The sequence below is a fragment of the Panthera uncia genome, assembly GCF_023721935.1.
Source record: "Panthera uncia isolate 11264 chromosome C1 unlocalized genomic scaffold, Puncia_PCG_1.0 HiC_scaffold_4, whole genome shotgun sequence".
NCBI classification, from domain to species: Eukaryota; Metazoa; Chordata; class Mammalia; order Carnivora; family Felidae; genus Panthera; species Panthera uncia.
Genome location: NW_026057585.1, coordinates 64,826,654 through 64,842,035, shown reverse-complemented (window position 1 = coordinate 64,842,035; position 15,382 = coordinate 64,826,654). Strand labels below are relative to the sequence as shown.

The following is a 15,382-nucleotide window of genomic DNA, read 5'->3' as shown; positions in this document are numbered from 1 at the left end:
AGAATGCATAACTTCAGGGAAATGTCCTTTTATTAAAATAAGCTACTTTTTAGTAACCCCCTTATTAAATTTTGAAACATTTACTAACCCAATACTTTCTAATGTCACTTTTACAAATTCTAATACTCACTAGAATTAAATTTAAGTTGAACAGCAGTCACAATAATGTACCTGAAGCACCGCTTATATCCACTAATTCTTGAGAAATAATGACCTACTTTAAAAATGATATATCAAAGTGTTATCAAATATCATAATGATTATGACACTGGTAAAGTATTCCCAAAGGTGACTATCCTTTGTAAAAACAACAAAAAGTTATTTTGTAAAGCATTTTGGAAAAAAAGTTACTTGATCCATTCAGAGTATTTACTTCCATATACAAAGTTTTCACAAAATTGTCATGTGTAGGCCAGTTAAGATCTCTCTTCTACGCTGCTAACATCTCACAAATATTGATCAATAAAAAGTCACCATGAAGAAGACACACTCATAGAACAACCATTTCAAATAACATGTCAGAAAATTATTTAGACATTAAAGCCTACTGTGTGGGGTTTTTTTTTCGGGTTTGAAAATAAAAATACTTAGACAAAAAAAGCCCCCCCTTGGAAGTTGTTCACCTCTTCCTAAAGGAGCTGCATCACTTTGTCCATCTTCATTTAAAGGATATTATGAGCATCTACTTTACACATGAACCAGGCTGAAGTGAGACGTTATATTCAGGACCATATTCACTCTGACCTTTTGAGCATGCTCAGAGGCACTATAATGAGTGGTTTAGAGTTAGTTAAGAGTTCCCTGACAGCCAAGTCCTCACTCATCCATTAACTAGCTCTGTGACCTGCACAGTGCTCACATGAGCTATCTTATTTAATCACAATGCCCCTCCCCAAAGTCCCAGGAGGCAGAAATTATCAACCTGATCACTCTGGATGAAAAAGCTAAGGCCTAACAGACTAACTTCTCCTTTCTGTACCTTAGTTCTTCCAGTCATAAAATAGGACTAGATTAGATGGTTGCTTTAAGTCCTTCCAAAGACGATACCCTTAGAATGAGAGCTTTCTTCTCATTCTAAGTCAGAACCCTGTGGGTGTGACTCTTCTTGCATAAGGAAGTATACCTTAGCAGGAAACACACAAAAGAGTGAAAAATATTACAAGAATTAACATTTGTGCAGAGATTGTGAGGTTTTGGGGAAATAGAAGAAGGATAGAGTCTGGAGGCATCTTCAGAATGTCCTTCAAATAAATGAATCCCACAAAATTACATGGTGCTTCTCAGTTATCTTTCTTCGTTGGGGTTAGGGGGAAAGATGAAAGTCAAGTAGAGTTTCAGTACAGGGTGGAAGAGACAAGAATGAGAAAGAAAAAGAAAAAGGCATACTACGTTTATATGAGTATCAATACACCTCAGCTAGAACCAAGGCTAGGAGCACAGGTGGATACTTACTACCACAACTGCTGGATAGTTATAAGAAGCTAAGGACAGAGGAGGAATACTTCAGTCTTTCCCTTTTTATATATACCATGCTTAATGGGTATAGTGAAACACATATGAAATGTGGAGAGTTAGAGACCTCAAGGATCCTGAGAAGAATGGTGTTTCATCTGCTTTTCTTCACTTCTGCCTCTGCTCATAGGGAGTATACTATTTCCGCCCATGCTGCTTCTCCCCACAAAGGAAGTTTTAATGAGAACACTTAGAGTATTTTTCCCCACTCTAGACCTGTTTCTCCCAGAGGAAGAAAAGAAGAGACTATTGCAATTATTCACAAGGTCACACTGTACTAGGTTAGGAGTCACAGAAGGCAAGGACTAAACCAGCAGCTTCCTCTTTCACTTCCTATGTCCTAGTACAATGAATTCTCTCCCACTTCTTACCCTCTGTGGTAGATACACCTGGACAAAGCTTGCCATGAACTCCCTAAGCTGTCTTTCCTACTGTGACTAGGTTGGTGAAGCAGGCCTATTGCACCAGCCCATCAGGCTCTAAAGACCCAGTCATAACTCTATTAGGCTACCTGAGTATGTGGGTCTTAAGATTTAGATCTGGAATAAGAGGTAAAAGACTCCACTTAGGATTCAAGTCTAAACCACATACTCCATTGGGTGCTTGTTTAGCCATTAAAATAGTTTTGTCACACAATGATTCTGTGGCAGAGCTGGGGTTACAACTAAGATACCTTTGACTCATTACTCCTCGATTCCTTCCACAGCACCCATTGGAAAGTATAACACCCTACTCTTGCTTAATTCAAGACTACTGTCACCTGCTTTCCCACACCAATGGTTTTCCAAGGACCAAAAAAAAAGTCATGTATTTTAACACTAGTGGTTTACTCAACTATCACAAGAGTCCCAATTAGCACCCTGAATTTAACCCTGCTTATACAATAGCAATGAACTCAAAGTCATAGTTAACAGCAACTTCACAATTCAGAGGCCACACAAGAGGACCATATGCTTGACTGCGTGACAGAGCTCAAAAACAAACTCATGGAAGTCATTAAAATATTAACTGGAACCATCCTCTGAGTATAAAAAGGTCAAAGTTCAAAGACTCAGTTACTACTTATAAAAGGGACAACTACACAGGGATACCTTATTTTCTGTCACCTTTCCATAAAATGAAAAAAACCTATATAACTAAAATGGAACTGAACATTTTCATCACCTATTAAAACAAGGCCAAAGCAAGGTGAAAAGACTGCCCAAGACTCTACCGAGACATCCTCTCAGTCCTTTTCTAGCAAGTTATCATTAGTAATACCCAATCCAAAATGTTCAACCTCCAACTAATATTTACATATGACCTGAAAGCTTCAGCACTATTTCCCACACCTAAAATACTTTTTCTTCTGCTCTTCACTTTAATGGCTCCTCCACCATTCATGTCTCAACTTAAACAGTGTATCTTTGGAGAGGCCTTTCCTGAGCATACAACCTATAGTAGCCACCCAATTCTTATCATGTCACTCTATTTTGGTTTTCTAGAAAGCACTTACTATCATCTATTGTTTTTTTTATAGTTTCTTGCCTGTCCCCCCACCTCTACACATACTATACTGTAAACTGCATGAAAGCAAGCACCTTGTCAGCTTGTTTCTCATTATATCTCTAGCACCTAGAACAATAACTTAACATATTGTAAGATGGCACTCAATCTATATCTGGTAAATGAGTGAAAAATTGACATCTTGCATAAATAACATGATAGATAGGACTCTCAACTTATCTGAAAAACACCTTATGATGAATTTGACAACTAGCAAAACAGCCAATGGAGAGAGTACGGATGCAAGAACCAAAAGTGACATTCTTCAATTAGTCATGAAACTTCTCACATTCATTACAACAAATGTTTGTTATTAAGGGCCTTTTACATACATGACACTTTCATAAGTTGAGGAAGATGCTCATTAAGAATGTTCTTGCTTTTCTTTTTTTAAAAAAAAATTTTTTAACATTTATTCATTTTTTGAGAGACAGAGAGAGAGTGCACAAGCAGGGGAGGGATAGAGAGAGGGGGAGACAGAATCGGAAGCAGGCTTCAGGCTCTGAGCTGTCAGCACAGAGCCTGACACAGGGCTCAAACTCATGGACTGAGAGATCATGACCTAAGCTGAAGTTGGATGCTCAACTGACTGAGCCACCCAGGTGCCCCTTGCTTTTCAAAGCTCAGGATCTGATTGGAGAAGATAGCTGTACATGAAATAATACTAAGGAAACTAAGACTTACAGAGGAAAAATGTTGCCTTAGGCCAAAAGGCCAGTGTCAGGCAAATACAGGACTGAACAGTCTATGTGTTCTATAAAGCCAGAGCTCCTTCCATTACTACATATTTTGATGGGAAAACCTTAAGGAACAGTAGACAAAAATAAAGGTTAACCTCATGCCAAGAAGTGAAGGCTGCCTAGCTCATTACATTTATGGGACACTTTTAAGATCTTCTGTTATTATTTACGTATAATTTTGTTTTAAAATTTACTAATTTCTTACTTGCTTTAGTATTATTTAATAGTTACCTTATTATGAAAACTTTTATGAATCTGTAGTTAAGTTCCCTTTTTCATTTCTGATATTTTTATTTGTGCTTGCCTCTTACTTTTTCCTGTCTTGACTTTCCAAACAGAGTTAATTTGATGTTGATTACCTCTATCAATAACTTCTGCTTTTTAATCTTTCTTTCCTTCTATTTACTTTTGGTTAACTCTGTTGTTATTTCTCTATTTTTTTAAGTTGAACATACAATGCAAGTGTTTTCTATCTTTCTTGTCTTTTAATTAGTGGACTTAAGATTACGTATTTCCCTCTAAGTACCACTTTGGTTACATTCTAAGTTTTAGTATCTAGCACTCTCAGTTGTGTTCATTTCTAAATATCCAGTGATTGCTACTATGATTTCATTTTAACCTATAATTTTGAAATAAATTATCTGTAGTATCCAAAAGTATGGAGGATCTCAGAAGTATCTTTTATTATAACTTCACTTGTAATTTTGTTGCATGATGGCCAGAGAATGAAGTCAGTATGATAGCAATTTTTTGATACTAGCTTTGTGTTCTAGTACATGGCCAATTTTCATTAGTATTGCACTTGTGTTTAATTCAGCTATTCAAATCTTCTACAGCTGGCAAGAATACAATTGTTTAATTCATTAGTTTTTGAAAGATGTTTGTATATGATTGTGGTTAATCTATTTCTTCCGGTGATTTTGTCAATTTTGCTGATTTGTACACACAAGTTCACAACTTGTGTTGTGAAAAGAATGCTATACATTCTTTTAATTAATATTGGCTAGAATATCATTTTCTGTCCCTTTATTTTCCCTTTTCTATGCCATTTCTTCAAAAAATGTTTCTCTGGTAAAGAACATATAGTGGACTATTTTTAAAACTCCTATATGAGAGCTTTTAATAGCAGAGTTTAATATTTTACTGAGATTTCAATATAACTGATTTCTTTTTTTTTGCTACCATATTTTGTTTTTCTTCTACTTTCCTTGTTTCCTGTGCTTTTTTCATATTATTGTTTGCTGATGCACTAAGTTTTACCATTCTCTTTCTTATTCTAGAAGTATGCAGGTTATTCTTTAACATTATCCCATTTAGTTATAACATTTATACCTATGTGTATGTTTTTTCTAATACAGACTAAAGTTAATTAGGCTATCTAGCCTTCTTCAAACAATAACCTAAATGAACTCCCAATAATCACTCTTTCTCACCACCTCACCACTACCCCTAACTCAGTTTCCCCATCTACAAAATTTGGTTAATAATATTTCTGATTTATTGTGAAGATTTAATATCTCATATATATATATATATATATATATATATATATATATATATATATAAGACTTGGCAAAAAAACCTGTCTTTATAAATGGTAAATGTTGTGTCACTGTCACCTACCAAGCACTTTAACTTCATACTTAACATTTTTATTCTTGTAACTATTACTTATCTTCTATCTCAGTCATTATTTATAATTTGTACTTTGTCACTAACTTTTACTACAATAGCTCTAAAAATCCAGAACCCAGAAACATTCTCCATTTGCTTCAATCTATTATTCTCCTATCTTTCCTACTGTCACTAAACCTGCTAGCTAACTTCATTTCCATACTTAAACCCTGTACTCCACTCTGCATCCCTGCTGTGGACTAAAATGCATTTCCCCTCTCCCCAACCAGAATTCTTATGTTGAATCCCTAACCCCCAATATGACTATTTGGAGACAGTCTTTAAGCGGTAATCAAGATTAAATGAGGTCTTAAGAGTGGGGCCCTAATCCGATAGAGTTGGTGTCTTTATAAGAAGAGGAAGAGAGACCAAAACATCCTTGCTCAGTCACACATACCTGCTATCTGTGTTTTCTCTCTCTCGATCATGGGAGCTTAGCTCATGGGAGCTAAGCCACTCCCATGCCCTCTTTGGCAACAGCCCTATTTTTGGTTTTATATTTTCAAATTTTTCTTATCTGCTGTGTCTTTCTCCTCTTCTAATTCTCTAGTCTCTTGATGCTACTCATCCTTCAACTTCTTCTCTGCATAGTTGACTTTTCTGAAATAACAGTAACTCCAATTCCTCACTTCTCTCTTATCTCTTAAAATCTACTATAATCTGGTTCTCATTTTTTCTATCAGAAATAATCTCAAAAAGTCATCAATTACTTATATGCCAAACTCAATGACCTGTTAAATAATTATCATCCTAATAGAACTACACTGCAGTATTTTGAACCATTGTACTTTAAGATAAAAAAAATATATAGTAGTACACATTTCTCAGTTCTAAACATGACTTTGAATTGCATATGGACACACACCAGTGAAAAGCTCCATTGGCAACTAGGACATGTGGGTTTATAAATAGGTATTTGTGTGTCATCTATACATATTTGGAAAGTGAAGGACTGAGAGTAGGTATCAGGGAGACGTTACAGTAGGAGGAACTGCTGAGAAAAGAACTCCCAGGAACACCAACCTTTAGAGTAGATGGAAAGAGGAGCTTACTGAATGAATCAACCTGAGTGGCAGACAGAACACTAAGAGTGAGTTATATCTAAGCAAAGTTTCTGTAAAGAGATGAATTAAAAAACAAGCCTAATACTTTTAATGAAGAGTATATAAGCTCATTGAAAACAGAACTTATTTTTAAAAAAGAGGTTAGAGTGGGAGACAGCCAAAGCATGAGACTCTTAAAAACTGAGAACAAACTGAGGGTTGATGGGGGGTGGGAGGGAGGGGAGGGTAGGTGATTGGCATTGAAGAGGGCATCTTTTGGGATGAGCACTGGGTGTTGTATGGAAACCAATTTGAAAATAAATTTCATATATTAAAAAAAATTAAAAGGAAAACAGAACTTATTTTTATTCACTATGTAACCAATAAATCTTGGATAGACTAAAATTTTTCCTATAATAATATGAAACCTGTATAATTAACCGGTTTTTTTCCCCCTTGCTAATTTTACTATCACTGATAGTATAGTCTGAAGTTTTGCCATTGAGGTACTATTTCACCTATTAATTAGTGAAATCTGACTTATTAAAAAGTGTTTTTAAATGATTTTCAACTGTTATAAAGGTTATGATTAAAGAGTTTGCTCTTAAATTTTCAGAAAGCTTGATATTCTATCTTCTGAAAAATATAATTTACATTCAAATATAATTCTAAATGTAATTATAAATCTATATATAATTTTCTGCTCTTAATGTTTTCTTTTTTCAGAAATTGTAAATACGTAAAAGACTCAATTACCAGGCACCCCCTAGTGGTAGTAAAATCAAGAAAAAAATTCTTATAGGACATGGTTTAAAATGTACTGTTCTCTATATGTACAGTTCTTGGGGTGCCTGGATGGCTCAGTTGGTTGAGCATCCGATTTCGGTTCAGGTCACAATCTTGCCGTTCAAGCCCCACGTTGGGCTCTGTGCTGACCAGGCAGAGCCTGGAGCCCACTTCAAGTTCTGTGTCTTTCTCTCTGTCTCTTCCCCACTCATCATCTGTCTCTGTCTCTCTCTCTCTCAAAAATAAACAAACATTAAAACAATTTTTATCTACAGTTCTCATCAAACCTTGAAAATAAAATGGTTTATAAGTAAATAATTTAAGAGCATGTTATTTTATATCTACATTTTAATAAATGATTAAGGATACATTGGAAAAAAAAAAAAAAAGGGAATCACACACTGAAATTTCATGAATATTCCTGAGAAGAACTACAATGAGTGAACTAATGTAATGCCCTTCAAAGAGTATATAACAATTACAAGGGGAAAAAAATCTCAATCTAAACAACTGCCTCCAAAAGAAAAGGCATATTTACCTTTTTAATGTTTATTTATTTATTTTGAGAGAGAGTGCAAGCACAAGTGAGGGACAGGGAGAAAAAGAGGGGGAGAGAGAGAATCCCAAGCAGGCCCCACACTCAGCACAGAGTCCGACGCAGGGCTCAATCTCACGACCATGAGATCATGACCTGAGTCAAACTTCAGAGTTGGATGTTTAACTGACTGAGCCATCCAGGCGCCCCAAGAGAAGACATCTTTAAAGTCTTATACATTTGTGTCAAGAATCCAAAAGCCATATTAGATGCAGAGTCACAGAGACTTCAGAGTGAGAAGTATTTACTATTCACCTTGAACAATCCAAAAGTCTTCTAAATACCTCAATTTCCTCATTTATAAAATAGATGAATCAAAATTATGCTGCATACTAGCAGGGTTATTTTAATATTTAATAAATTACTAATGGTAATTACTAATTACTAATGGTATTTATCAGCATAAATAAATCATTTTATTTATTGTGCTTTGTAATTTATGCATTTACATATAATGTACCACTGCTGCTTAATGAATTTTTACAACCACACTGATAACTAAAAACAATGCTTCCCATTTTATAAATGAAAAATCTGGGGCCACAGCTAAACTGGGAGAGTAATCTAGGATTTTTCTCATTATACCTTAGTGTCCTTTGTCTGGAGAAATAGATTACAATCATAATACTTTCCTGACTTGGTTATAATAAACTTTGTCTAGGAGTGACACAATAATACCATATTGCCTGGTCCGATTATAGAAGACTGATACTTTATAAAGAATGAACCTAAAGTTTGCCATTTCACTGGAACTGCAATGGTAAAATCTAGCAGCAGGACCTCATCATAGTCCTCCACTGCAATTAACAAGCAGGTTATTATCCAACTCTTCTCCATCTTCTAATATACATTGACTCATCTCAAAGAAAAAAATAATAATAAAACCAATTAAACATCAAATGAACCACCTAAATAAAATAAACTATTTTTTTTCAAAATTCCCAAATTTGAGATGAAGAAAGGAATGGGGACATTATATATATAAATTCTCCTATTTACAACAACCAATTCCAGAGTTCTTCTATTCACTTGCCAATTCTCAAATAACATTAAGAATCAGAATTACCCCTTATTTTATCCTGTTTAGATTATAAATTAGGTAACAAATTACAAACTTTATCTACCAGATTAGATAATATGATATGTTATATAACTCAATAGGAAATTTGTTTTTAGAGTCTACTATATAGTTACAATGTTGAAAACATATTTTTAATGTTTTATTTATTTTTGAGACAGAGAGAAAGCATGAGCAGGAGAGGGGCAGAGAGAGAGGGAAACAAAAGATTGGAAGCAGGCTCCATGCTGACAGCAGTGAGCTCCATGTGAGACTCAAACTCATGAACCATGAGATCTTCAACAGAGCTGAAGCTGGACACTCAACCAACTGGGCCACCCAGGTGCCCCTGAAAACTTATTTTTATTTGGTAGAATAAAAAATTAAAATCACAAGTTAAAAATAATTATAACCATTAGCTTTTAAGGTTCTAAATGAATTTTTTTAATGGTCTCCCATGAAATCAAAATTCAGATATATATCACCAAAAAAAGGGAAAATAATCTCTAGTTTTACTGAAAGATACATTAGATTAACACACTAAGAGAAAAACAACTTGGATTTTAGTTAGACTTGAATAAAATATGCATTGATATGATTTTTCATTACAAGGAGCCTCTACATGTCCTTCCTCCCCCCCAGATAGTTTGTGCTTTTGTATCTTCTGTTTGGCTTTGAATTCTTCTGTCTTACTGTTCCAACAAAGGAAACAGCATCAGTATAACTTGGTAAAAATCCATAAAGCCAAGTTGGAAGATGGCAGCAGAGTATGAGAACCTGAAGTTTGCCTTGTCCCAGGAATACAGCTAGATAATTATCAAATCATCCTAAATACCCTAGAAATCCACCTAAAGACTGGCAGAACAGACTCCACAATGAAAGGCAGAGAAGAGGCCAATCAAAGAAGGTAAGACATGTGGAGACATGGTTTGGGAGAAAACTGGATTTGTGGCTGCTGTGGTGAGAAGGGATCCCTGGTCTCGAATAAAGGTGAGAGACAGACCAGCACAGAGGGGAGCACATAGGGAAAACGAATTCCCATAGCAATTGGCTAGGAAAGCAAAAAGGGCCAAATTTCCTACAATTAGTAGATCTTAAGGCCTGGAAGTTTTGTTTGTTTGTTTGTTTGTTTAAGTAGGCTTCATGCCCAGCATGAAGCCCAACATGGGGCTTGAACTCACAACCGTGAGATCAAGACATGAGCTAAGATTGAGTTGGATGCTTAACTGACTGAGCCACCCAGGCAACCCAAGCCTGAAGTTTTAAAGGTCATCCAGCTTGGGGGAATAGAGCCCAAAGGGCATTGCAATGCTCTTGGAGAGAAGGCAGTCAAATAATCCAGGGACACATAGAATGGAAACAGTGATCTGAAGACCACCTGGGGCACACAGTAGGCAGGCTATTTGCTCATTTCAGAGCACATCCCAGAGAGGCAGCATTCACAAAGACACCACTATAGGAACAAAGGAACAGACCAACACCATTTCACTCACTTCCCCTCAGCATGAGCAGGGTCACGGACCACCTGCAGGGACCAGTGCAGCACGGACACTCATGACCTAACTTGCTTACACCAAGCCCCACCCCCATGCTCCAAAAGAACCACCCTTCCCAGTCATGCTTGTATAAGAGTTCAGTGTGACAGCCTCTGGCTCCAAAAGATCAGCCCAAACCTGTGCTCACACCTTATCTCCAAACACGGGAGTTTTGTGGAGCTTCAAGTTCCACAGTGGTAGCAACAGGTCTCATTTCACAGATACACCAGAGCACACCTAGTTAAAAGGTGTCACATTCAGGCAAAGGGCCAAACACTGCCCACAACAGGCAAAGAGAACCTCTACAGATGACTGACCTGGGGATAAAGCACCCAGAACGAAACAACAGAGTGCACATAAAACACACTGTAGACACTCCTGGAATCACCATACTCTGGGGGAGAGGGAATAATACACAACAGGGCACTACAGGATCTCTTCTTCAGAATGCTATTATACTCAAGAACAGCATACATAGCTGACCTACCACACAGAAATAGGGATAGAAATTAAGACAGAATGAAAAGATAGAAAAACGTATCAAAAATCAAAGAACAGGACAAGGCCATAACCAGAATTCTAGGTGAAACAGATATAAGTAACATGCCTGATAGAGAATTTAAAGTAATGATCATGAGAATTACTCACTGCACTTGAGAAAAGAGTAGAAGGCATGAATGAGACCCTTAACACAGAGGTAAGGAATAACAGCAAAGATAAAGAGCTTGATAAATGAAATAAACATACTTGATGGAATGAACAGCAGTCTGGAAGAAGCAAAGGAATGAATTAATGACCTAGAAGACAGAGTAATGGAAAATAATCAAGCTGAACAAAAGAGAGAAAAAAGAATTATTCAAAATGAGAAGACTGACGGAATTCAGTGACTCCATCAAACATACTAACATTAGCATTATAGGAGTCCCAGAAGAAAAAGAAGGAAAGGGGGTAAGAGAATTTATTTGAAGAAATAATAGCTGAAAACTTCCCAAATCTGAGGAAGGAAACAGATATTCGGAGCCAGGATAGGCACAAAGAACCCCATCAAAATCAACAAAAGCAGATTCACAACAACACATATTATAATTAAAACGCCAAATACAACGATAAAGAAAAAAATTTAAAAGCAGCAAGAAAAAGAAGACAGTCATTTATATGGGAAAACCAAAAGGGCTGGCAGGGGATACTTCAGCTGAAACTTTCTAAACCAGAAAGGAATGGCATGGTAAGTTCTAATGCTAAATGGGAAAAATGTGCAGCCAAGGAGACTCTATCCAGGAAGGCTATCATTCAAAATAAAAGGACAGATAAAGAGTTTCCCAAACAAACAAAAACTAAAGAAGTTCATGACCACTAAACCAGCCCTGCAAGAAATATTGAGAGACTCTTTGAGTGGAGAGGCAAAAGTGACATTATAAAGGTAGGAAACACAAAAATAGCAAAAATAAATATATCTGTAACAACCAGCCAAGGAAGTCACAATATAAAAAGATGTAACATATGACATCATATTTCTCAAACCTGGGAGAAGAGGAATAAAGAATTGGTTCAAACTTGAAAGGCCATCAACTTAATATAGACTGCTATATGCAGAAGGTGTCATATACAAACCTAATGGTAACCACAAATCAAAAACTAATACATATGCAAAGAATAAAGAGAAAGAAATACAAATATATCTCTAAAGAAAACCAGCAAACCATGAAAGATAGAAAGACAGGAAAGGATCAGAGAAAATCTTCAGAAACAAACACAAAACAAGTAATAAAATGACAATACATAGATGGACAAAATAATCCAACCTAAAGACACCAGCACATTGAAAGTGAGGTGATGGAGAAATATTTATCATGCAAATTGTCAAAAGAAAGCCATATTAGTAATACTTTTATCAGACAAAATAAAGTTTAAAACAAAGACTATAACAAAAGACAAAGGAAGAGACTATATATATAATAAAAAGGACAATCCAACAAAATATAACAATTATAAATTTTATACACCTATAATGGATAGACCCAAATAGTTACTAGATAGACCTAAAATAGTTACTAACAAACATAAAGGAACTAATCAAGGAAAATACAATACTAGGAAGAGACTTTAACACGCCACTTACATAAATGGATAGATAATCTAAACAGAATATCCACAAAGAAACAATGGCTTTGAATGACACAATAGACCAGAGAGATTTACCAGATATATTCAGAACATCTTATCCTAAAATAGCAGAATACATATTCTTCTCAAGTTCCCATGGAACATTCTCCAGAAGAGATCCACAAAACAGGTCTTGTCAAATTTAAAATGATCAAAGTCATACCATGCATGTTTTCTGACCAGAAAGCTATGAAACTAGAAACCAATCACATGAAAAAAAAGTCTGGGAAGCGCAGAAATACATAGAGATTACATAACATGCTATGAAACAATGAATGAATCAACAAAGAAATAAAAGAAGAAATTAAAAGGTACATGGAAACAAATGAAAATGAAAATACAATGGTTCAAAACATTTGGGATGCAGCAAAAATGGTTCTAAGAGGGAAGTTTACAGCAAAACAGGCTTACCTCAAAAGCAAGAAAATGTCAAATAAACAACCTAACCTTATACCTAAAGCTACAAAAAGAACAAACAAAACCTAAAACCAGTCAAAGGAAGGGAATAATAAAGATTAGAGAATAAATAAATGATAAAGAAACTTAAAAAAACAACAGAACATATCAATGAAACCAGGATCTGGTTCTTTGGAAAAAAAAAAAATCAGTAAAATTAATAATCCTCTAGCCAGATTTATCAAGAAAAAAAAAAAAGGGACCCAAATAAAATCACAAAGGAAAGAGGAGAAGTAACAACAAACACCACAGGAGCACAATTATAAGAGAATTTTATGAAAGACTATGTGCCAACAAATTGGACAACCCAGAAGAAATAGGTAAGTTTCTAGAAACATAACCTACCCAAACTGAAACATGAATAGAATGAACAGACCACTTACCAGCAAAGAAATTGAATCAGTAATCAAAACACTCCCAAAAACAAAAGCCCAGGACCCGATGGCTTCATAGGTGAAGCCTACCAAATATTTAAAGAAGAACTATTACCTATTCTTCTCAAACTATTCCAAAAAATAGAAAAGGAAGGAATATTTCCAAATATTGAACTTGTGTCTAATGTGGGGACAATTTTAGAGGACTAAGCCCTGAACCTATGGGATTTTATGCTGTCTTCAGGTAGATAATATCAGAATTAAATTAAAATTGTAGAACTGGCATTGAAAAACTGCCTGGTGTGGGAGGGAAAGAACACCACACATTTCATAGCCAGAAGTATTCTGTGAATAGTGTATGAGAGAAAAAGAGTAATTTTTTCCTTTTAATACATAATAATAAAGATATTTCATAGGTGGGAGGGGAAAAGGTTGACAATATTCATAGTTTAAGCACACAGGTCTCTACCACACAAAATCACCAAATTGTATTAAGAAAGAAAGAAACATGTATAAAAATTGTGAAAATCTAAAAACAAATGTAGTTCTGGAGTGATACTGTACTCACAAACATTATTACTCTATTACTGGCATAATCATTTACTTTGGATCAGTTTGCTTTATCTAGCATTAACAATGTAATATATAATTTAATATTAAAATATTTTAATCATTCTATAAATGTCTTGAGTTTCAAGAATAATGAAAAAAGGATAAGATTCTTTATTTCAAATAGAAAAGCTTAACAAAAATGTATCAGTGCTTTTCAAACCCTATTCTGCAGGACCTGATGAACTTCCCTCAAAAGTATGCCTTCTTTAGCCATGGGGAAAGCTAGAGTTCCATTTACTCAATCTCTTCCTTCTAATACTAGTCCCTCCCCTTCAAACAGAGCAGCACTTTTTTTTTTTAATTTTAGAGAGGGAGATGGAACAAGCTGGGGAGGGGCAGAGAATGAAAATGTTAATGAGGTTCAGTGCTCAGCACAGAGCCTGACATGGGGCTCAATCTCAGGACTCTGAGATCATGACCTCAGCCAAATTGAGTCAGACGTTTAACCAAGTGAACCACCCAGACACCCCAGAGCAGTACCATTTTTGACTATTTTTTCCATAATGGAGTTTTGCTAAAGATTTTCTTTGGAAAAAAATTCCACCACTAAAATCAAACAAACCATCCAGACCAAAATAGTTTGAAATTTTATATAGTTAATAGTTGGTGGTAAGTTTATGCTTCAACAAGATTTTGATTTGATTTCATTTTGATATTTACATACAGCTTAAAGCAATGTAACAATCAAGCTTTCCATTTCAGACTCCCAGGAAAAGTAAACACCTTACCCAGCATGACTAGATGATGAAGGTGGTGGCAAGTCTGGTGTAAGGACATAAAGACTGTTGTTTTTTGGCAAATGTAGCGATTTTAAGACCGTCTGGAAAAGAAAAATTAAAAACAAAACAAAAAAAAATGACTGTTGATTGTACATTATTCATTTTTTCCCTAAAGTTCTTGAAAATTTTTCAATATTATAGCTTACCTTTTCATCTTTTGATAATTTCCTAAATATGATAAAGCAGAACGACTGAATCCAAATAATTTGTTTCTCCCATATACAAGTGAGCATATAAGTATGAACATTAAAGATAAAACGCAAATTCTTTAGCTCATGATGAAATACAACTAGATAAGAACACAGCTAAGAGTCATTAATTTCTTCATTAAAGAAGTATATCCTTGAAACTAATACACACTTCTTCAAGGATCATTATAACAAAAATTAGCATACTGTAGGTTTTCAGAGATCACAAGACCTAGAAAAGATTATAAGCAAGCACCTCAACCCAAAGACTTTAAAGATAAGGAACTGCAGCCCGAGAAGTAAACTGACTTGGGTAAGAGATC

The 15,382-nt window shown here is 35.3% G+C and overlaps 1 protein-coding gene across 6 annotated transcripts in view; it reads right to left on the bottom strand.

Annotated features, from left to right (window-relative positions):
* FAF1 (Fas associated factor 1) overlaps positions 1–15,382 on the bottom strand; it is a 527,970-nt gene that overhangs the window by 285,790 nt on the left and 226,798 nt on the right. For all 6 annotated transcript variants that reach the window (XM_049618584.1, XM_049618586.1, XM_049618589.1 and 3 more), the window contains one exon: positions 14,821–14,912. In XM_049618584.1, the coding sequence (XP_049474541.1) occupies positions 14,821–14,912 (92 nt within the window). The remainder of the gene's footprint in view (positions 1–14,820; positions 14,913–15,382) is intronic.